This window comes from Schistocerca serialis, chromosome 2 (genome assembly GCF_023864345.2).
Source record: "Schistocerca serialis cubense isolate TAMUIC-IGC-003099 chromosome 2, iqSchSeri2.2, whole genome shotgun sequence".
In the NCBI taxonomy this organism is placed as follows: domain Eukaryota; kingdom Metazoa; phylum Arthropoda; class Insecta; order Orthoptera; family Acrididae; genus Schistocerca; species Schistocerca serialis.
Window position 1 is genome coordinate 1,053,808,811 of NC_064639.1, and position 22,506 is coordinate 1,053,831,316.

The 22,506-nt window shown below is 43.7% G+C and overlaps 1 protein-coding gene across 1 annotated transcript in view; it reads left to right on the plus strand.

The window, feature by feature from the left end:
- The window catches only part of LOC126458504 (alpha-tocopherol transfer protein-like), a 129,060-nt gene that overhangs the window by 95,152 nt on the left and 11,402 nt on the right, over positions 1 to 22,506 (plus strand). The window contains exons 4-6 of the mRNA XM_050095599.1: positions 2,933 to 3,126; positions 10,293 to 10,403; positions 19,710 to 19,860. Of these exons, the coding sequence (XP_049951556.1) occupies positions 2,933 to 3,126; positions 10,293 to 10,403; positions 19,710 to 19,860 (456 nt within the window). The remainder of the gene's footprint in view (positions 1 to 2,932; positions 3,127 to 10,292; positions 10,404 to 19,709; positions 19,861 to 22,506) is intronic.

The following is a 22,506-nucleotide window of genomic DNA, read 5'->3' on the forward strand; positions in this document are numbered from 1 at the left end:
GCATTCCCGTCACTCCGGTCTCTCTTTCCTCCAACATGACCGCGTTAACATAAACTCGAACAATTTTAAATTTAAATAGTCAGACTCGGTGTCATTCACTCTCTGGTACGGTAACACAATTCCAATTAACTGTCACAGCCTCGTTTAGCTTGTGAGACTTTAAAAATATGGGCCGATAGGCTATATTTTTGTTTCAAAATAGAGGTTTTAAGAGCTGGCGCTTCTTCGGTGGGACACCCTGCTGGAGTTTATGCCTAGGTCAGAGGCGTTATTATACATCTAAGGCTTAGTCCCCACCTGAGGGAGAGACTCAGGCATTACGGAGACAGGAATCTAAATTCTGCCAAATTTCCCCGACCGTAAAAGACCTATTTCCATAGATCTGTCTCTCTAATTGGAACTAAACGCTAGGCAAAAAATTTTAGTTAAAACTACGGCCCAGTGCTGTTACCAGTTCGCCGTTCAGTCATATACTATTTGATCAAAATTATCCGGCCTCCCGGCCAACAATGCCACATGATCATTCCATTTTTTTTAATCCAGACATCTGTTAAGGGACGCTAATATGGCGAGTGTTTACCCTTGAATTCTGCTGGGGATACTATCAATGAGGTGCCTGAATGTCTGTAGGGAAATGGCAACAAAAACCGCAGAAGGTAGATGTTGAACGCTGGGGTCTGCGTTCTAACTCATCCAAAGGTGTTCCAATGTGTCCAAGTCGGGACTCCGGGGAGACCAGTCTATTTCAGAAATGTTGCACTCCACAAACCACAAATGATGTTTTAAGACCGGAAGCATAGTCATGCTGATACAGTTAGTATCTCCAAACTGTTCGTCTACTGTTGGCAGTACATATTACTGTAAAATGTTCTCAGTTGTTTCCTCATTGAGCATTTTGTCAAGCGAAACAAGAGGATCACACCCTAACCACGAAAAATACCCCCATACCTTAACGCTGCATCATCAGTACTTTACTGTTGGCTCTGCACATGACTGCAGGTAATATTGGCCATCCATTCACCAAACACAAGCCCTACCACAGCATTGCCACACGGTATGTATGGTTAATCACTCCAGATCACTCTTGTCCAGTCATCCATTGTCCAGTGGCGTCGCTTTTTACACCACCTCATTTCTGTGTTGTCAGTATAGAAGCAGTAAACAGCAGAATGGATCCGTCAGGAGAGCTCTTGACTTCGAACGTTGCTAGTCATTGGATGCCACCAGAGTAAAAAACCCATCAAAGACATTTCAAAGCTTCTAAAGCTGCGCTTTTGTTAAGGATGTGACAGTGAAGTTGAAAAAGCGAAGGAGCAATCAGAACTAAACGAAAACCCTGTAAACCTCATGAAGTGACGGACAGGGACCGTGAACCACTGCGGACGGTGATTGTAAAACTTCGCCTGAAATTAGCGGAAAGAATCAGCCGTGAGTTTGAGTGTTACCAGCACCCCAGCTAACTTAATGACTGTGCGTGAGGAGTTAAAAAGAACGAGCGACAATCGGCGAGCAGTTCCTTGTAAGCCACATATTTCTACCGTCAATGCTAAGCGAGCTTAAGGTTTTCCAACCCTCCTGCTTTCCACCCTCCTGTGAAGTGATCAAGCGGGAGTACAACGTTAACATGTGCGTGAATAAAATGGCAAAGGGTACCTCTAAGACATCCGAGTTCGGCAACGTTCTCGCTGCCAGCCCCGCAACTTTGTTGAGCACGTTACTAATCTACCTGTCAGAAACTTCGACACCAATTTGGCCAGACTGTGACCTAGCGCATGAAGGTAGGCAAACCGCACCAAACGGGTGTCGAAGGGGTTGCCTAACCATCAGGCGGAATTGCAGTACAATAATTCCGCGTGCAACGATCAGTGTCAACACAGTTGCCGCTGCCAACCGACCACGTGGTGAAGAGATGCCGGGGCTGGACTTGAGTTACGTAGTTTTAATTCGACATGGTACCACGCTACTATAGGTTTTAATTTTAATGTTGACTGTGCCTTGCTGTGGCATGTTATAGTAATTTTATGCTTCTGAAGAAGGCTAGATTAATTTAGCCGAAACCTGGTAAAGACCAGAAAAAAATTTGCGCAACTGAGGCTGATTCTTCAAAATATTAGTATTCGAAATTACCTCATCCCATGCAAGATTATTTAAGGATGTAAGGAATGGTGTTCACATTCGGTGGAGAATATTGTGGTGTTTTTGTATTTCATCATTGGTTTTCAGCAGAAAGGGCGAGCTGTTAACATGTCACACTTGGAAATTTTAAAACTCTTGGTGGGAAAGGTAAAGGGAGAGTTAGTAGAACACCTGTTGAACGCGATTCAGGAGAGACTAACGTTGGAACAATTTAAAGGAAAAATGTACACCTTGATTCCACCCCGTGCATTGCAAGAATTAGTTTATAGGGAGTATGGTCCAGAGCAGGGGGACAATGAAAAGATTGTCGTCTTTGTCGAGAGAGTTAGAGAGAGTGCGCTAGCCTTGTGCCTGCCATACTACAAAAGAGAAATTGTATTACATATTGTTCAAGGATTACGATCAGGTGATAGACTGAGGGCAGTATTTGGTGGGACACCACAAACGTTTGCCCAGAATTAGAAAGGCACATCCAGGCTATTATGAATGTAGACTCACGGAGGCCAGGGCAGGCCATTAATTATGAAAGGTTACGTGGACAGGAGAATTAGTAAGGAAATTACTTCTACGAATCAGCAGTGGGAAAAGGAAGGTAAGGTAAGGTGTTGGATTTGTGGCAAGTTGGGTTACATTAGTAGGAATTGTCGGATGAGTAAGCCGGAGACGTCCTGACAATTACAACTAGAGGTTGCTGAGTTGGCCTAGCTCAGTTGGCCGGAACTTCTTTCGTCTCTTACTTGTATGTGATTGTGCGCAGTAGACACGTGCGCTAAGTGGCTGGGTTGCAACTGCGCAGGCCGGTGGAAGCCTTCGGAGTGTTCGCTGGACGAGCTGTACAGCTGCGTGATGCTGTTCCTGGAGATCGCCGTGTCGGAGCCGCGCACGCAGATCGCCGGCGTCAACGTCATCCTCGACCTGGACGGTCTGTCCATGACGCAGGCCATGCAGTTCAGCCCCTCCTTCGCCAAGATGCTGCTCCACTGGGTGCAGGTGAGTCCACCGCCTGGTCTACTGGCTTCACACGACTCTGGAAACTCTGTGCCAACAACCACTTCTCTTTTTCCCGCACATTCGTTCCATCAGTAGTGGGTACTTTTACTCAGCTCTGTAAAATACAAACGCGTGTAGTCACACCTTAGCAAAAGAACCAGAGAAAATCGTGGTCGTATGTAAAATCACTAGGCCGGTATAAGGCTTCTATTCAGTCCCTTGTTAACCAGTCTGGTTTGGCAGTAGATGATAGCAAAACGAAAGCCGGAGTTTTGAATGTCACGTTCAAGAAATCGTTCACGCTGCAGAACCGAACAAAGATATCGTCATTTGACCATCGGACAGACTCCGGGGTATGGACGAAATAGAAATAAGCATACATGGCGTAGAGAAGCAACTTAGATTTGAAAACATATAAATCACCATGTGCGGATGGAAGCCCAGTTTTATTTTACGAAGAGTACTCTAAGGCATTGGCCCCTTACCTAGCTTGCATTTACCGTGAATCTCTCGCCCAGCACAAAGTCCCAAGCGGCTGGGAAAAAGCGCAGGTGACTCCAGTATACAGGGTGCTACAAAAAGGTACGGCCAAACTTTCAGGAAACATTCATCACACACAAAGAAAGAAAAATGGTAAGTGGACCTGTGTCCGGAAACGCTTAATTTCCATTTTAGAGCTCATTTTATTACTTCTCTTCAAATCACATTAATCATGGAATGGAAACACACAGCAACAGAATGTACCAACGTGACTTCAAACACTTTGTTACAGGAAATGTTCAAAATGTCCTCCGTTAGCGAGGATACATGCATCCACCCTCCGTCGCATGGAATCCCTGATGCGCTGATGCAGCCCTGGAGAATGGCGTATTGTATCACAGCCGTCCACAATACGAGCACGAAGAGTCTACATGTGGTACCGGGGTTGCGTAGACAAGAGCTTTCAAATGCCCCCATAAATGAAAGTCAAGAGGGTTGAGGTCAGGAGAGCGTGGAGGCCATGGAATTGGTCCGCCTCTACCAATCCATCGGTCAGTGAATCTGTAGTTGAGAAGCGTACGAACACTTCGACTGAAATGTGCAGGAGCTCCATCGTGCATGAACCAAATGTAGTGTCGTACTTGTAAAGGCACATGTTCTAGCAGCACAGGTAGAGTATCCCGTATGAAATCATGGCGGTGAATCGAGGAAGTACAGTACATACTGACGAAACTAAAATGAGCTCTAACATGGAAATTAAGCGTTTCCGGACACATGTCCACATAACATCTTTTCTTTATTTGTGTGTGAGGAATGTTTCCTGAAAGTTTGGCCGTACCTTTTTGTAACACCCTGTATAAGAAAAGTAAAAGAACTGACCCGCAAAATTGTAGACCAATATCCTTAACTTCTGTTACTGCAGAATCCTTGAACACATTCTCAGTTTGAATGTAATAAACTTTCTTGAAGCTGAGCAGTGTATGTCCATGAATCGGCATGGTTTTCTCACATGATATACTCAGAACAATTTATGAACGGCAACAGGCAGATACCATATTTCTAGATTTCCGGTAAGCATTTAACACGGTGGCCTATTGCAGGCTGTTGAAGAAGGTGCAAGCACATGGAATAAGTCCACAGATACGTGATTGGCTCGAAGACTTCTTAAGTAATAGCACACAGTATGTTGTCCTCGACGGCGAGTGTTCATCAGAGACAAGGGTATCGACAGGAGTGCCCCAGAAGTGTGATAGGATCACTGCTGTTCTCTATACGATTTGTCGAACGGGGTAGGCAGCAGTCTGTGGTTGTCTGCTGATGATGCCGTGGTGTACGGTAAGGTGTTGAATTTGAGTGACTGTAGGAAGATAGAAGGCGATTTAGAAAAAATTTCCAGTTGGTGTGATGAATGGCAGCTAGCCCTAAATGTGGAAAACTGTAAGTTAATGCGGATGAGTAGGAAGAACAAATCTGTATTGTTCGGATACATTATTACTAGTGTCTACCTTGACACAGTCAAGTCGTTTAAATACCTGGGCGTAACGTTGCAAAGGGGTATGAGGTGGAATGAACATGTGAAAACTGTGGTGGGGAAGGCAAATGGCCGACTTCGGGTTATTTGGAGAATTTTAGGAAAGAGTGGTTCACCTGTAAGGGAGACCGCATATAAGACGCTGGTGCGACTTACTCTTGAGTACTGCCCGAGTGTTTGGGATCCTTATCAGGTCGGATCGAAGGAAGGCATCCAAGCAATTCAGAGGCAGGCTGCTAGATTTGTTCCCGGTAGGTTCGAACATAACGTAAGTGTTAAGGAGATGCTTCCTGGTCTCAAATGGGAATCCCCAGAGGGAAGGCGGCGTTCTTTTTGGGAAACACTGTGAAGAAAATTTAGTGGACCGGCATTTGAAGCTGAGTGTCGAACGAGTCTGCCCCTCCGACATACATCACGCGTAGTGACCACGAACAAAAGATACAAGAAATTAGGGTGTGTACGGAGGCGTACAGACGGTCGTTTTTCCGTCGCTCTATTTGCAAGTAGAACAGGAGTGTAAATGACAAGTAGTGGGATAGGGTACCCTCCGCCACGCACCTTATGGTTGCTGGCGGAGCCTCTATGTACGAGGGTTGACTCAAAAGTAATGCCTCCATCTTCGTAACTCTTCAACAGTTTGCAGCATTGGTATGTGGCAGGTACTGGCTTGTTCCGTACCCTCTTCTCTACAGCTCCAGTTGGCGGGAAGCCTTAGCATTGAACAGACCGAGCGAGGTGGCGCAGTGGTTAGACACTGGACTCGCATTCGGGAGGACGACGGTTCAATCCCGCGTCCGGCCGTCCTGATTTAGGTTTTCCGTGATTTCCCTAAATCGCTCCAGGCAAATGCCGGGATGGTTCCTTTCAAAGGGCACGGCCGACTTCCTTCCCCGTCCTTCCCTAATCCGATGAGACCGATGACCTCACTGTCTGGTCTCCTTCCCCGAAACAACCAACCAACCAACCTTAGCATTGAACGATTGTGTTTTTTGCAGTGTAAAGTTTGGAACCCTGTGCAAACGGTCGGTCAATGCGATTTAAGCAACGTGCAGTCTATGAATTCTTGACAGCAGAAAGTGTCACCCCAAAGGAGATTTATCCGAGAATGAAAGCAGTTCATGGTGATTGTGTTGATGTGAGTACTATGCGTCGTTGGGCGAGCAAGTTTAAAGATGTTGAGGCGGAAACATCCGACCTGCGTGACAAACAGAGTTGGACGTCCTGTGACAGCAACCACCGAGTTTCACAAGCAAAATGTTGACAGACCGAATCAAGACGATCGTCGAATCACCGAGAGAGACATTGCAAGCACATATGCATTTCACAAGAACGTGTGGATCACATTTTTGTTTTGCTTAGCTATCGGAAGATCTGTGCATGATGGGTACCCCGGATGCTGACTCCTGAAATGAAAGTGCACAGACTTGAAATTTGCCGGGAACTCCTCTCGCGTTAAGAGAATGAAGGTGACGCCTTTCTCCATTCAGTCATGGGACAACATAATGCTTCTGATGAAGACTTTGAGAGAACTGAGAGACTGCGGTTGCGGAAACAGTGTCGACTTCTTCCGTGACGGCTTCAGAAAACTTGTTCATCGTTGGCAGAAATGCATCCAATTGGCTGGCGATTATATGGAAACGTGAATATTGGTAATTAAAGATCACGTTCTAAGAATTACTTCTGCGGTTGATTTATTAAAATATTCCCATCCAAACCCTATTAACGAAGGTGGAGGCATTACTTTTCATTCAACCCTTGTAAATGTAGATGTACTGACTATCCCTTTTGACGCATGAATGAGTGCTTAAAACAAGTGGGACGTAAGTGATACGGTAAGAATTGTATGATGCACGGTAAGGGGATGGACAAAAATTGTTTGTATTGCTTTTATAATGATTAGGGGAAGATAATGAGTTCATTGACTTTCTGAGAAATGTAAGTAATTTTAATAAAAAACGGTTTTCATTGCAACTTATACCTTTATTAACAAAGCGTTTTGCCTTTGCGGGACATCTTCAGATTATCTAAAATTTTCCTTGTACGCCGTATTAAAAAATCATAAAACTGGTCTGTGCTAGAGTGAAGTTCTGCGTCTAGCGCAGAGCCGTTTTATGATTTTTAGTGTGTGGTTAAAGGAAAAACTGAGGGTAATCTGAAGATGCACCATGAATGCGGAACGCGTTGTTAATGAAAGACTAAGTGGCAATTTTAATGTCTACATTCGGTTGCTGTAGCAGACGACATAATGGAGTGGAGGACATTTTACGAAATGTAAAATTGTGTTAACTGAGCAGCCAGGACCTCGGATCTCGTAAACAGACCAGTCCTGCGTTAATGTGTGGCTATCTGAGTACTATTTTTGGCAAAGGCGAGTCTTTAAGGTACTCTCATCATCTCACTTTGCTACAAATGGGACGACGTGATGCACTTCCCATTGCAATGATCACAAACCGTTGTGATTGGAGCGTGTATCGAAATACACAATCTAGGGCGAACAAATAAGCGTTCTCGCTTGTGGTAGTTCTGTTCTATGGAGTACGTAAACTTAGTCCCTGAAACATGTTGTGAATGGGTAAATATTATTGTTTCTCTCGTATCCCTGATGGCTGGCGTCTTCCTCACTATCCATGATGTTTTCAATTATAAACATTGCCCATATCACAAGACTAGATTCATGTTGCAGTGGTTTAACGAACGTAAGAAATTCCTTTCGTCAACTTCATTGAAAATACACTCCTGGAAATGGAAAAAAGAACACATTGACACCGGTGTGTCAGACCCACCATACTTGCTCCGGACACTGCGAGAGGGCTGTACAAGCAATGATCACACGCACGACACAGCGGACACACCAGGAACCGCGGTGTTGGCCGTCGAATGGCGCTAGCTGCGCAGCATTTGTGCACCGCCGCCGTCAGTGTCAGCCAGTTTGCCGTGGCATTCGGAGCTCCATCGCAGTCTTTAACACTGGTAGCATGCCGCGACAGCGTGGACGTGAACCGTATGTGCAGTTGACGGACTTTGAGCGAGGGCGTGTAGTGGGCATGCGGGAGGCCGGGTGGACGTACCGCCGAATTGCTCAAGACGTGGGGCGTGAGGTCTCCACAGTACATCGATGTTGTCGCCAGTGGTCGGCGGAAGGTGCACGTGCCCGTCGACCTGGGACCGGACCGCAGCGACGCACGGATGCACGCCAAGACCGTAGGATCCTACGCAGTGCCGTAGGGGACCGCATCGCCACTTCCCAGCAAATTAGGGACACTGTTGCTCCTGGGGTATCGGCGAGGACCATTCGCAACCGTCTCCATGAAGCTGGGCTACGGTCCCGCACACCGTTAGGCCGTCTTCCGCTCACGCCCCAACATCGTGCAGCCCGCCTCCAGTGGTGTCGCGACAGGCGCGAATGGAGGGACGAATGGAGACGTGTCGTCTTCAGCGATGAGAGTCGCTTCTGCCTTGGTGCCAATGATGGTCGTATGCGTGTTTGGCGCCGTGCAGGTGAACGCCACAATCAGGACTGCATACGACCGAGGCACACAGGGTCAACACCCGGCATCATGGTGTGGGGAGCGATCTCCTACACTGGCCGTACACCACTGGTGATCGTCGAGGGGACACTGAATAGTGCACGGTACATCCAAACCGTCATAGAACCCATCGTTCTACCATTCCTAGACCGGCAAGGGAACTTGCTGTTCCAACAGGACAATGCACGTCCGCATGTATCCCGTGCCACCCAACGTGCTCTAGAAGGTGTAAGTCAACTACCCTGGCCAGCAAGATCTCCGGATCTGTCCCCCATTGAGCATGTTTGGGACTGGATGAAGCGTCGTCTCACGCGGTCTGCACGTCCAGCACGAACGCTGGTCCAACTGAGGCGCCAGGTGGAAATGGCATGGCAAGCCGTTCCACAGGACTACATCCAGCATCTCTACGATCGTCTCCATGGGAGAATAGCAGCCTGCATTGCTGCGAAAGGTGGATATACACTGTACTAGTGCCGACATTGTGCATGCTCTGTTGCCTGTGTCTATGTGCCTGTGGTTCTGTCAGTGTGATCATGTGATGTATCTGACCCCAGGAATGTGTCAATAAAGTTTCCCCTTCCTGGGACAATGAATTCACGGTGTTCTTATTTCAATTTCCAGGAGTGTACTTGCTGCGTTACCCAGCGCCTGCCCAGTGTTAACAAACAACTACTGAAGTCTTCGACAATCGCTAACCTTTATGTGGAAAACTTATAGAATCTACCCCTGGCCTCGTAATAAGAATTTAAAGGTCTATGACACGGGGAAGCTCAGCTATTCTCTGCTAAGACTGATGCAGTATGCCGTTAGGCGAGTCACTGTTTTGATTAATCACTATCTTCTACACCACACAGGTAGACTCGTCTCCTACGTGCTACGGTTGTGCTATAAATAAACATAAAAATGGTAATCAGTTCGTTGTGTTCCCCGTTTTCATTCTGAACAGTTAATAATTTCTTGTTAACATAAGTGTTTCCTGTTTGGTAAGAGCGAAATTAACTTTTTTTTTTTTTTTTCGTTGGAGTAACCAGTATTAACAGACGGCTTTATCTTGGTCACAGAGGACGACTTTGACTGTCTAATGCATGTTTTCATGCATCGGCTCGAATGTTTTAGGCTTTCCTTTTTCCCCTCTTTAATTTGATCTTAGGTTTTCAGTTAGATCTTATCTTGAACTGAATCTTAAATACCAAAATTTTCGATATTTGTTTTTAGATTACTGAAGACAAAAACTGTAGGTTTAGAAACTTTCCTATACCTGATGTAATGAAAGTATAAGGGCTTTGCTAAATTCTTTCCATACTTCGATTGTTTTGACTTTGCCAAGGCGCAGCAGTAAAAGATTGCCAAGAAACCCTTAAATACATGTAATCACTTTGCGATTAAGCAAGGGGTTACCTTTCGATCGGCACAAATTTCCATACTTTCTATAGTGCTTTAAATGTAGCGTTTCTGCTAGGTAACCAAATCTGATGATAAGCAGTGACTTTTTTCCAGACTGGATTTAATATTCAAAGGGGAACTGTACCGGCTTAGGTTAAAAAGTGAAAACTTTGCAGACATTATGCTAGTTTACAGCGCCAAACTGTACTGGCTACTTTTTAAAGAAATATGTGGTTTTGTTTCAGGACTGTATACCTATCCGACTGAAAGCCATCCACGTTGTTAACCAGCCCTACATCTTCAACATGGTCTTCGCCATCTTCAAGCCATTCATCAAGGAGAAACTGAGGCACAGGGTAAATTTGTCACTCATAATAAGATGATTGTAGCCAGTAGCAGTTAACGGATGAATATCTAATTACTATTTTTGTTTGAAAAATGCAGGCGAATACGACTTCCTGCTCCTGTAATTTTCCTTAGAAATGGACTACACTTTCTCAGAAACACACGAGAAAATTTCCTCCATTTGCCCACCCTACCATCATATCGCTAATTTCACATGCTCGTCCCGTTCCATACACCTTCGCAACATTACCCTTAAAATTTAAGCGATATTATGTGTTAAAAAGTTTTAATTGGATGCTACCGAGTCCTTAGTTATAGGTATTTAATTGCATTTCTTCAAATTTAAATTAAAGCGCCATTCAACTCACATATTGGCAACACTAAGTTATTGTGCATTTCTTTACACCCTACGGCGAGGTTACTTTCCGTAGTCAACGAAGTCTGTAAGTGCTACTTAAAATAAGAAAAACGTTTTATGTAGATTGAGAGCATTAGCTATTCTCCTACCCCTCTTTAGGGGAAACTCAGTGTTTCATTTGCTGTCTACTGTGTTTTAATTCTTCGAACCATTCACAACTCTGAGACGATGCTTATTGTTGCCTCCCTGGCTCATCCGGTTGTTTAGAATAGAACTGAACGTCTTTCTGAAATCAAAGAACGTTTCTACCCATTCATATGCGTCGAAATATCCTTCCCGTTAAGGTACAGGCCGTCATGAAAAATTACCTGAAGTCGACATTAGTATGTTTGCCAAAAGATTATCTCACAAATTGCAGACGGCAAGTTACTACATAATGAAAATAAGACAATGATACGTGCCTAGAAAGACATTCTGCAGTAAAAATTAGGGATGACTATAAACACATCTGAAGTAAAGTCGCTTTCACCTAAGGGAAACTGATTACGAGAGCTGACAAGGAGGGTAGACTGGACTCAATGTAGCCTTTAGATACTCAATAAGGGAGCAACTCTAATTTGGACTGAAAGACGATGATGCAAAAGTTTGCTGCGGCATTGTTTCAGGAACTGTCTGGACGTTCTTTTGATAAAGTGTGGGCAATGTTTTATGGTCAGACGTAGGTTTTGGAGCCCGATCGTTTCGCTGTTCGTCTGAGCCTGGGTAGAGATATTGCATAACATTATGGAAAACCCTGAAAACGAATTTCAGGACTATTACAGTACAGTAATAAAATCCAAAGGGAGACAGCAGTTGAGCATTGACCGTGTATTAGACGCTTGAACCAAAAGGCACTGCAGTTAGGCAATAGTTTTGTCGCTTTGTGGGACAGTAACCTACTTCTGTCGTCTTTTCAGTGACCTGGGCGCTGCTATTGGTTGCCACAATGTTGAAATATCTTTGTGACCGTTGTCGCTGTTAACAACTTCGAGATAACACTAATCTTGGATGATACTACTGCACTCTGCATACTGTACTTACAACACTGTCATACTGAGAAAGTGCCCAGAGTTATTCTTTAATGTATTGCTGTTGTTAGGTTTTGTACGAAGCATTGAACAAAGGAGACCTGAGAACCAGAGAGCTAATTTCTTTCTGCGATATGTGTGAGCGTCTCGATCCGGACGCTGAACGTGTGAAGCACAAACTGTCTGTAAGTTTTCCGTGGTTTCTCCATATCACAGGGAGATATTGGATGGTTCCTATATAAAAGACCTATTGCCCAATTCTTCATCCCAAATTACCTGGAAATCTACGGACGTTTAACACTAACTGCGTTTCTTTATTCCACGAAGTGAACTTGATGGAAACAACACATTGTCATAGCCGTAACTCGTGTAATCCACTTGTAGTGGTTCAAACTCGTGCCGTAAGTCACATGTAATGGATTAATCGTAGCTCAAACGCGTGTTACACCCAGATATTTACTGGAACGTCATTAAGAAGACTGTCGGCTAATGTCAACTGTTGTTTGCTACTGTCTGGGTGTAAAGTCCATTCAGAATAATAGGTTGAAATAGACAACATTTGGTTTAATATGCGCCAGTTACTGACCACTGAACTATAGAAATATTTGATGAATATTCATGGAAATAGGAAACAGAAAACTTTACGGCAGTGAGCTATAAAAAAGAAACTAAACCTTTGATATTGGTCAACTGTAAACAAATGTAGAAATGAAACAGTACCTTAAAGCATTTACAGGGTAACAGTTATAGAACTATATGAAATAAAATCATCATACCTTCTGAACGATTTGCGTTACGACGTTCAAACTGGCCAACTCTCGGGGCATGATGGGGATTAGTATGAGGCTTATTCCAGTACGGAATAACCGGCGAAATGTTCCCTGATGGCACGGTGACTACCGAACGGCACATGAATGTTTCTGAAGATAATTTCATCCTCATTATCCAAAGTGACCCCTCTCTTCTAGTGACGTTGGCTCTCGCAGTTTCAACTGTAAATCACTCCACGACGCGGAACGCCTCTCCTGTAGCATCTGCCTTTGCAGTTGCCGCTTTCGCCGTTACTAAATGAACCTGTAATGAAACGCGCTTCTCTTCTTCGGGTCTCCTTCGAAATTAAATCGGTCTCTTAGCATACTAGTAGATATTTTATCGATGTGACTTTTTACAGTACATTTTCTGCAATTGTGTAATCATGCAATAGCCTGCCGCTGTGGCAGAGCGGTTCTAGGCGCTTAAATCCGGAACCGCGCTGCTGCTACGGTCGCAGGTTCGAATCCTGCCTCGGGCATGGATGTGTGTGATGTCGTTAGGTTTAAGTAGTTCTTAGTGTAGGGGACTGATGACCTCTGATGTTAAGTCCCATAGTGCTCAGAACCATTTGAAAGATTTCTTTTAATCATGCAACAATGGGTGTTTATGTTGAGGGTGAGTTGCCAATTTGTCGGGATGTACTTAAACTACGCGTGCACTTTGTAAACACTGGATAGAGACACGATGTTAATATGTAAAAGTACGTTACACTCTGAGTAGATCTTCCTGTTGTTACTAGGATTGTGTAGCAAATTACAAAATATCAAAATGTATTGCATATGTTTAAACAACTTCCATAATTGGAATGTTACTTGACATTACAAATGAAGATGCATAATTAACAAAGCGAATTTATGAAGCAGTGCTTAGAAACGATTACTTGTCGATAAAAGTGGAAATTTTCAAGAAACTTCCTGGCAGATTAAAACTGTGCGCCCGACCGAGACTCGAATTGGGGACCTTTGCCTTTCGCGGGCAAGTGCTCTACCAAGCACGACTCACGCCCGGTACTCACAGCTTTACCTCTGCCAGATGGTAGAGCACTTGCCCGCGAAAGGCAAAGGTCCCGAGTTCGAGTCTCGGTCGGGCACACAGTTTTAATCGGTCAGGAAGTTTCATATCAGCGCACACTCCGCTGCGGAGTGAAAATCTCATTCTGGAATTTTCAAGAAACTCGATACAACTTTGTTTAGCCTTATAACCACCAATGGTTTAATGCAATATGCTTTTAGGAACGCTTCTCAAGAGAATTCAGAGACGGTACTGTGGACATTCCTGTTTGTTCCCGGAAGAAAGTACTATATAGCCCTGAATTTTAGGACAGTAGATGGAAACAACTATAGTAATGAAACTGAATGAGTCAGCAGTGGTGCCCTGATAGCTTACTCGCAGGAACAATGGGCGCGTTTAGTAAGGGTTCATGTTTGATGCCCAGTCCAGCACACTTTAATGTCAGGAAATTCCAGTTATAGCGCTATTACTTAATTTTTTTTCAAATAGTACGTCACGTAATATTTCATGTGGTCTAAATATTAATTCATGTAGTCCAAGTGAACGACCAAACTAGAGCAACAGGTAGTTTCACAAGAAAGGCCACGTTCGAATGCGGTTTGTCAGACATGCTAGATTTCACCATCGGCTGATGCTTCCCAAGAACCCGCAGTTAGTGGGTCAGTACATTTGAAACCTTCTCTTGCTACGCGTTTGAGGTCTGAGGATTATCAAAGGTGTTACAGACATGTTAATGGGTGTTTAGAGACGAAATTCTCACGTATGTAGCGTTACAGTGACAGAAATAGACGACGAGGGTTGAGAAACATCCTAACGACATCTGTCATTCTGCATTGCTCCGTTGTAAATTTTTCCACCATCATATGGTCAGATCACTACTCTCCGAACCCAATAAAGGCCTGCACGGCATTCAGATTTGAAATGCACCGTTTTCTTACCAAGTTAAAGATTACGATCTTTGTTGTCTTCTCTCTTTTGTCCTTCTTTATTCGTTTTAGCGTCCAGCACCGCCCTAGATCAGATAAAACTGAAAATACCTTCAGGTAATACATTATTAAGACACAATAGGTACAGATAAAACTACAGGCAGCTATTGCCCGTAAAACGGTTAGGTAGTAAGTCACAAATTTTTAGATTAAACAGGCATGTTAAGATGCTATAACATGGGTTTAAAATCACTGTGTAGAATTTGTAGCTACTAATCTAGATCGCTTGGGCACTGATAAAAATAGTCTCATCCCGTACCGTAGTTTTGGAGGCCATTCTCCTTTCCCAGGCTCATCGTCTCCGTATTTCCATTGATATCACCCTTCCATGTTGTCCGTGGCCTTCCTCCGCGCCTTCTGCCTTCCCCGTATTCTGAGAACGCTACTCGCGATAGTCTTTCCCCTTCCATCCCAGTCAGGTGCCCTGCCCACGTCAGTCTCCTTTTCTTCATCCTTCAGCCGATGTCTGCTTGTGCATAGTTCTACCAGTCCCTCGTTTTTTAATATCATCCATTCCTGTGACTTGGTTTCCCACTTGGGGCCAAATATTTTCCTTAATATCTTTCTTTCGAGAACTGGCAGTTTTCGTTTAGCTATTTTCTTTAATGTAAACGTTTCAGACTCATAGAGCTACCGGGAGAATCACACACTGGTATAGTTTTATTTTAAACCTTCTCAAAACTGCTTCACTGCACAGCACATCTCGTAAGCGAACAAATGGTCTACACGCCATTGCGGTCCTTGCGTTAATCTGGATAACCATTCTATTCTGCTCGCAAAAAGTTCTTACCATATTTTTAAATACGTATGTCTATTGTTTTAAAATCTGATCCATGGGAAACCATCACTGGATACCTTGCTCATGGCCGTATACTCAGTTTTCTCCTTATTAATATGTAACCGTGCTTTCCTGGAACTAGTTCTGTAAGAACTAGTCTCGAGCTGCAAGTCTCCTTCAGTACCGCTTGCTAGAACAACATCGTCCGCATATGCAAGCCGATTTATTGTGTCTTGTTCCAGCCGGGCTCAGTTTTTGGCGTTCTCTATTTTTTCTAAAATTAAATTAAAAGACCAGTCCTGACTTCAAAATACTCTGGCATTCCTGTATCGATCTTTACTCTGCAATAAGTTTTCCTGAACACATCAGTACGAGAAGCATTAACTGTTGTGGAAACGGTAACTCTTTCAAGACATTAGTGATAGTGCTTCTGTGTATGCTGTCAAACATTGGTGATAGTGCCCCGATGTATGTTGTCATAAGTCAGTAAAACCGTTTGAATGTCAGCGTTATGTTCCCAAACTTTCTCGGTTACCAGTCTGAGTGTTAAAATCAGATCTACAGTTGATCTGTTTTCCTTCTGAAACCACGCTGATAGTCCCATATAATGGTTTCTGCATTTGGGATCTTCTACTCGGTAGAGACAGAGGTGGAATTTTGTAGCTTACATGGAGGAGATAAGTCTTCTATAATTATCACAACCAGGGAGTTGTTCGTTTTTAATATAGGGCAGATTACGGCCATTTTCCAGTCGTCAGGCAATCTCTAACACTCCCAACATTCTTTAACAGTTCCGTAATTATTTTAACCAGTAGTCGTCTTCCATTCTTTATTAGCATTCATGCAATTTACTCTTCGCCGAAAGCCTTACTGTTTTTTAGGTTTTCGGTTATTTGTCGTATTGCTTCTTCATTGGGGTTCTCTACTTTGCTATGGTGTCTGATACCTCATATGGAAGAGACCCAGTGGGGTCATCATACCCGTAGTTTAGTAAAGGGCGTAGCGTACGAATATATCAGTTGTAGCTGCAATGAAAAACGTATCAGACTTGTTACTGCGTGCATTACCCATTCTTCTCCTTCCCATCGGCTTAACATACACTTGGATCATTGTGTACGGAGTTACACTTAACTCAATAGCACAGATGAACCTATGAAAATGCGCTCTTATATTCGGAACTGTCGTAAGTTCACAAATAAAAATCGTGAGGCTTTGACTAATGTACAGAGCTGTTCACACCATCTGTAATAAACTGTGAAACGAATAATAGGAAACCTTTATTAACGTTTCCAGATGTGTAGGAAACAAATCTAAAATCAAGTAATTTGGTATACAGTGTGATATTTCTACACTGACGACGACAGAGAATTTTACACATTGTTCGTGTTAATGATTAATTATTTAGACTTATTTGGTTGATTCGGATATCAATGACAGTTTTCTCTTACGTATTAATCTTAAGCCATAGCTATTACTTTAGTGAAATCTAACGCTTATAACGGTTGAATCCGATAAATTAACTTACACTTCATTTAGTCATCGTTCAAATATCCACATTTATATCCATATTCTGCAAGCCACTGTGAAGTGCATGGAAGAGCGCTCTTCCTTTTGTACCAGTTATTACGGGTTCTTCCCGTTCTGTTCACGCAGGGAGCGCAGGAAAAATAACTGTTTAAACACCTCCGTGTTTGCTGTAACTAATCTAGTCTTGTAGCTACGGCTATGGGAGCTACAAGTGCGGGGTTGTAACATATTCCTAGTTTCACAATTTAAAACTAGTTCTTGAAGGTTTCTAAGATGGATTTCTTGAGGTAGTGTGTGTCTATTTTCAAATGTCTGCCGGTTCAGTTTCGTCAACACTCCTTGGTACACTTTGACGGATGAAGCAAACCTGTGACCAGTGGAGCCATATTCTAGGATGGGTCACATGGGTGATCTTTTAGCAATCTGTTTTGTAGACTGGCAGCATTTCTGTAGTCTTCTACCAGTAAACCGAAGTTTTACCTTCGCCAGAACCTATGTGATTGTTCCGTTTCATACCCCTATGAGGAGGAGGAGATTAGTGGTTAACGTCCCGTCGACAACGAGGTGATTAGAGACGGAGCGCAAGCTCGGGTGAGGGAAGGATGGGGAAGGAAATCGGCCGTGTCCTTTCAAAGGAACCATCCCGGCATTTGCCTGAAGCTATTTAGGGAAATAACGGAAAACCTAAATCATGATGGCCGGAGGCGGGATTGAACCGTCGTCCTCCCGAATGCGAGTCCAGTGTGCTAACCACTGCGCCACCTCGCTCGGTCATACCCCTATGAGATAAATTATATTTTACTTTAGTTTTGAATAAGGAGCTTTACTTCTTGGCAGGGAAATGTGTAAATGCACGGGGAGCAACAGAGGAAAATTGTTAAAGTATCCCCCTTTTCTTTCTAAATGTATGCTAGGTGAAACAGGTGCCATAGCCTTTATAAAAGTGTAGAAACCATGGCACACAATAACATTTCTACTGCTTGTATGGACAAATTTCTCATTCTGAATTGTTCTAACACGTAAGCATAAGATGTATAAGAACGCTTTTACTCGTAAATTCCAAATATAGTATTTACGAACTCTCGCATTATAATCGGCAGTCGCCTTTTGGATCTTAAGAAAATGACCTCATGAAAACGTTCGTGCCACAGTAAGTTACTGTAGTTACTTAGCGAGTCTTTTCACCAAAATAAAAATCTAAAAATCTGCACAATATTTTTTATTCAATTCCCTTTGCCGGTTTCAACAGGTTAATCTGTTACCTTCGGAAGTTAGAAATAGGAAAGCAGACGTCAAACGCAAACAATGAAGACTTTTTTTCATTAAAGGAACCATGAAGTGTGACATTGCAAACCCACACAAAATATGCGATGAACATAAACCAACAGAATGTCACATCGGAAACAGTACGTAATATACGCGACGAACAGCAGCCAAGAAACTGTTGAAACGTCCCCTTAGAAATATTACGAATGATTGTGTTGATAAACCTCTACATTATTTGATTTTCAAACAGCTGAACAAAACTGAACGTACTCAGACATTTCTCTCTACTTATTCTGATCAACACTAAACTGACACACAATATTTTTAGGGCAACGCAATCCGACTTCGAAAAATCCCTACAAGCGAAAAATCCCTACAAGAGAATGGCCCTGACTAACAATAACCTATACCTTTCATGAATCGCTTACCTCACAAAAATCTTCATTACTCAAACTACTGCAATACAGCGTGCGCCAATACTGCCAGCTGAGTAAAAGTTTCTAACTACTGAAGGTACTAACTACTGATAGGCATACTTAGCAAATGAAAGATTTTGATAGAGAACAAACAATGTATTTACCATAATAATATTCAAAAGTCATATTAATATATCAGTTCATGATATCCAGTCTTACAAATTTACTCTTTCTGATGGACACACGCCCAGATCGTCCGCTCTCAGAACTCTGCCATCTCTCTACCCACAACCACCACTGCTGGCTGCTCCCCTCTAACTGCGCAACGCTACGCGCTGTTCACATCCAAGTGCCCAACACTACAATAGCGAATATTCCAACAATGCCAACCACCCACAGACTGCACACAGCACAGTCAGTGATTTTCATACAGAGCGCTACGTGACGCTACCAACATAAAAACCTAAACAGCGTACTTAACCTAGACAGCCTACTTACACTATCTCATCGCAAATAATACATTAATACCAACCGTCTTTTGGTTGTTGTTGGTTGCCCTTATTACATATTATTTGCGATGTTGCACTTCATTGTTCCTTCAACGAAAGATGCCTTTATCGTCTGGTCCTTATTCGACATTGGCTTACCCGTTATTTAATCATTTACATAATTTCTGAGTATGAAAGACTGATCTGTTGAAACCGGTTAAGTGAATTTGATAAAAAATTTCCTGCAGGTAACGACGTACCTTTCGTTTTCCGAAAATTTTTTCCTTGCAACTACAGTGGTAATGTTGTAATAAAATCATCGTTAATCGTAGTTGCAGTTAGTTTTGGTCGCAGTTGGTTAGCTGGTTAATTATAGTTAGTATTCAGGAATTCCTCTTGGGTGCAGAAGGGCCTGTTATGGAGAAACATGTTTAACTGGCATCAGAAAACAGTGTTACCTGTCGGATATCTATGGACAGACTGTCAGAGTTTTATAGCTGTATATTTCACTGCTTTCTGCTTCTTTCTCTGTTGCCACAGAAATTTTGCCCTGGTCATAGTGGTAGTCTTGTGAAGTGTGTACAGAGTGTTGTGTTTTGCGTTACAGCTGCACTTCCACGGTCGCGACCGCGGCTCGCTGCTGGAGCACATCGAGGTGAAGGCGCTGCCCACAGAGCTGGGCGGCATCATGAACCTGCCGCCTCCGCCTGCCGACCGCATGATAGAGCTGCTCGAGGCCTACGAAGACATCTTCGAAGGTATGTCGCGGTATCTTTTATCAGCTCAGTTATCTGGACGCCAGACACACAGTCACAAGACCACGCGGCCGCCAAAGGCAAGATACAATTCGTGTCAGAGGAGATAAGCACAGCGGACAAAACATTGGTCACTTCCGGGAGACGTCACGCTAATCTCGAGCAGTACAGCCTCCAGCCTTGATAATGGCATCAAGCCGACGAACTAGTGTGGCCAAAAATGTCCAGCGGTAGCCACTTGTCGATGGTTAGACACCAAATTGCGGGAATGTCGTTTCAGTTTCACAAGCACTTCCACATGGTCCCGGCCGTATTTTATAGAGGTTAATATCGCATAATTTAGCGTTCCAGTCGAGATTCGAAGGGTGCCTCAGTGCTCGTCAAACCAGGAACGTATGCCCACAACCCTGTAAATATGGCTGTCATATTGGAAGAGGAAAATGTCCACTGTATAATCATTATCAACAGGCAGAAAAAAAGTCCATTAAATAAAAGAAAAGTCGCGAAGCATTTCTGGCCTGAATTAAATTCTCCACATTATGTTTTAAAAGCCTCATTCGGTTATTGATCCACACGATGCCTTGCATCATTCGATCAGACGCAGTTCGCCTGAGCACTCTACACGCTTCCAGTCACCCACTGTCAAGTTTCTGTGTTTGACCCAACAAAGATGTGCGACTATCTGTTGCGCTGTGAGCAATGACCTTTGGGAGGCATACAACTCCAGATGCCCTTTGCATGTGGTTCCCTTTTGAATATTCGTACGGAGACTGACTGAGACAGACAGGCACCCCTGTCGTGTATGAAGCCAACTCCCGTTGACGGGGGCGGGACATTCGCCTCCGGCTGCTTTCGTTAGGGTATTTTTACGATAACAGTCATTACTTAGTGTTACGTGGCTCCGAGTGGGTGAGAACAGTGCAGCATTACTCGATCATAGGAACTAAATTAAGTCAGGTTAATGATTAAAATGTTTCTGATGACGATTGAGCTGAGCGGTTGAAGTGCACAGAACATCAACAAAATCGTGGTCAGGGTGTTCATTGCTGTGAAAGCGTTTATTTGATCCTCTTCTGTCCGAAATCTGCTGCTGCTGCTCGCTGAAAGAGGAATGTTCCGTCAGCCGCCGCCAGCACACGGGATGTGCATTCGTACAACATTTAGCGCCCCGGGTTTCTGGCGTCATATGGTGGCAAAAACAGACATTGGGAGTCTTTCCGTACGTGTACAGCAGGAATAGTCAACCTTAACGCCCACTTTTGTACATCTGTTGGTTATAAAATGGTTGTATGCTTTAAGTTGCTGTAACTCTGCATTACAAAGTTTTTAATGTAAAGTTACTGCCATACTTTGTAAGTCACCATTACAGTACAACCAGTGGGCGGTTGGTAAATTTTACTAATAACAGAGATACAAAAGTGGTCGCTAGATAAAAGAAGGTTGACTATTACTGCTCTACACGTTCGGAAAGACTCCCCAACGCGCTTTTTTTCGACGATATGACGACAAACTCGGGATACTAAATGTTGAAGTACTAATGCACGGTCCGTGTGCTGCTGACGGCTTAAGGAACGGTTCGCCCTTTCAGCGAGCAGCAGCACCCTACTGTTAGGATTGGGTTGGGTTGGGGAGGAGACCAGACAGCGAGGTCATCGGTCTCATCAGATTAGGGAGGGATGTCGGCCGTGCCCTTTCAAAGTAACCATCCCGGCATTTGCCTGGAGCGATTTAGGGAAATCACGGAAAACTTAATCAGCATGGCCGGACGCGGGATTGAACCGTCGTCCTCCGGAATGCGAGTCCAGTGATCTAATCACTGCGCCATCTCGCTCGGTCCCTACTGTTAGAAGAGGATCTATTAACCACCTCCACAGCAATGAACACCTTCACCATCATTCTTTTAATGTTCTCTGTGCTTTAACAGTTCATTACGTACCAGATACTTTACGTCAAAATTTTATGAAAATGTAAGGAAACTGTTTTTAAAACCCCTGTCATCCACTATCATAGTCATAACGCGCACCAGTGGCCGGTGAGGACCGCGTTGACTACCATTGGTGCAGAGCAGTATGAGCATGTCGAATATTCTGAACGTACGTTTGAACGTAGGCCAGTGAGACGCAAGAACGCCACCTACATCACGTGCACGCCATCCCTCTTCAGTCTGAAGACCACATATTGGGTTTTAGATGAAGCCCACATTCGGTGTGTTTTATATTATATCCTGTGAATACATCCCGGTGGCCGCTACGGTCGCAGGTTCGAATCCTGCCTCGGGCATGGATGTGTGTGATGTCCTTAGGTTAGTTAGGTTTAAGCAGTTCTAAGTTCTAGGGGACTGATGACCTCAGATGTTAAGTCCCATAGTGCTCAGAGCCATTTGAACCATTTGAATACATCCCGTTTCAAAGCACCAGCTCTCGAAAACCCCTTGTTTATTGGTACCATTTGTTGTGATGAAACGACGAGAAAAGCCGTATTGGTGGTTAAATAAGTTTCGAAATTTAATTTGCGCGTTACGAAAATATGCCGTTTCAGGACAAAGGCATAATGGATATCCATCAGAAACACGTTCTACTTGGGATGATCTGTTATAATTGAAAGTCAGTTAATAGCGTATCTGCAATTAAGCCATCAGAAAATTATAAT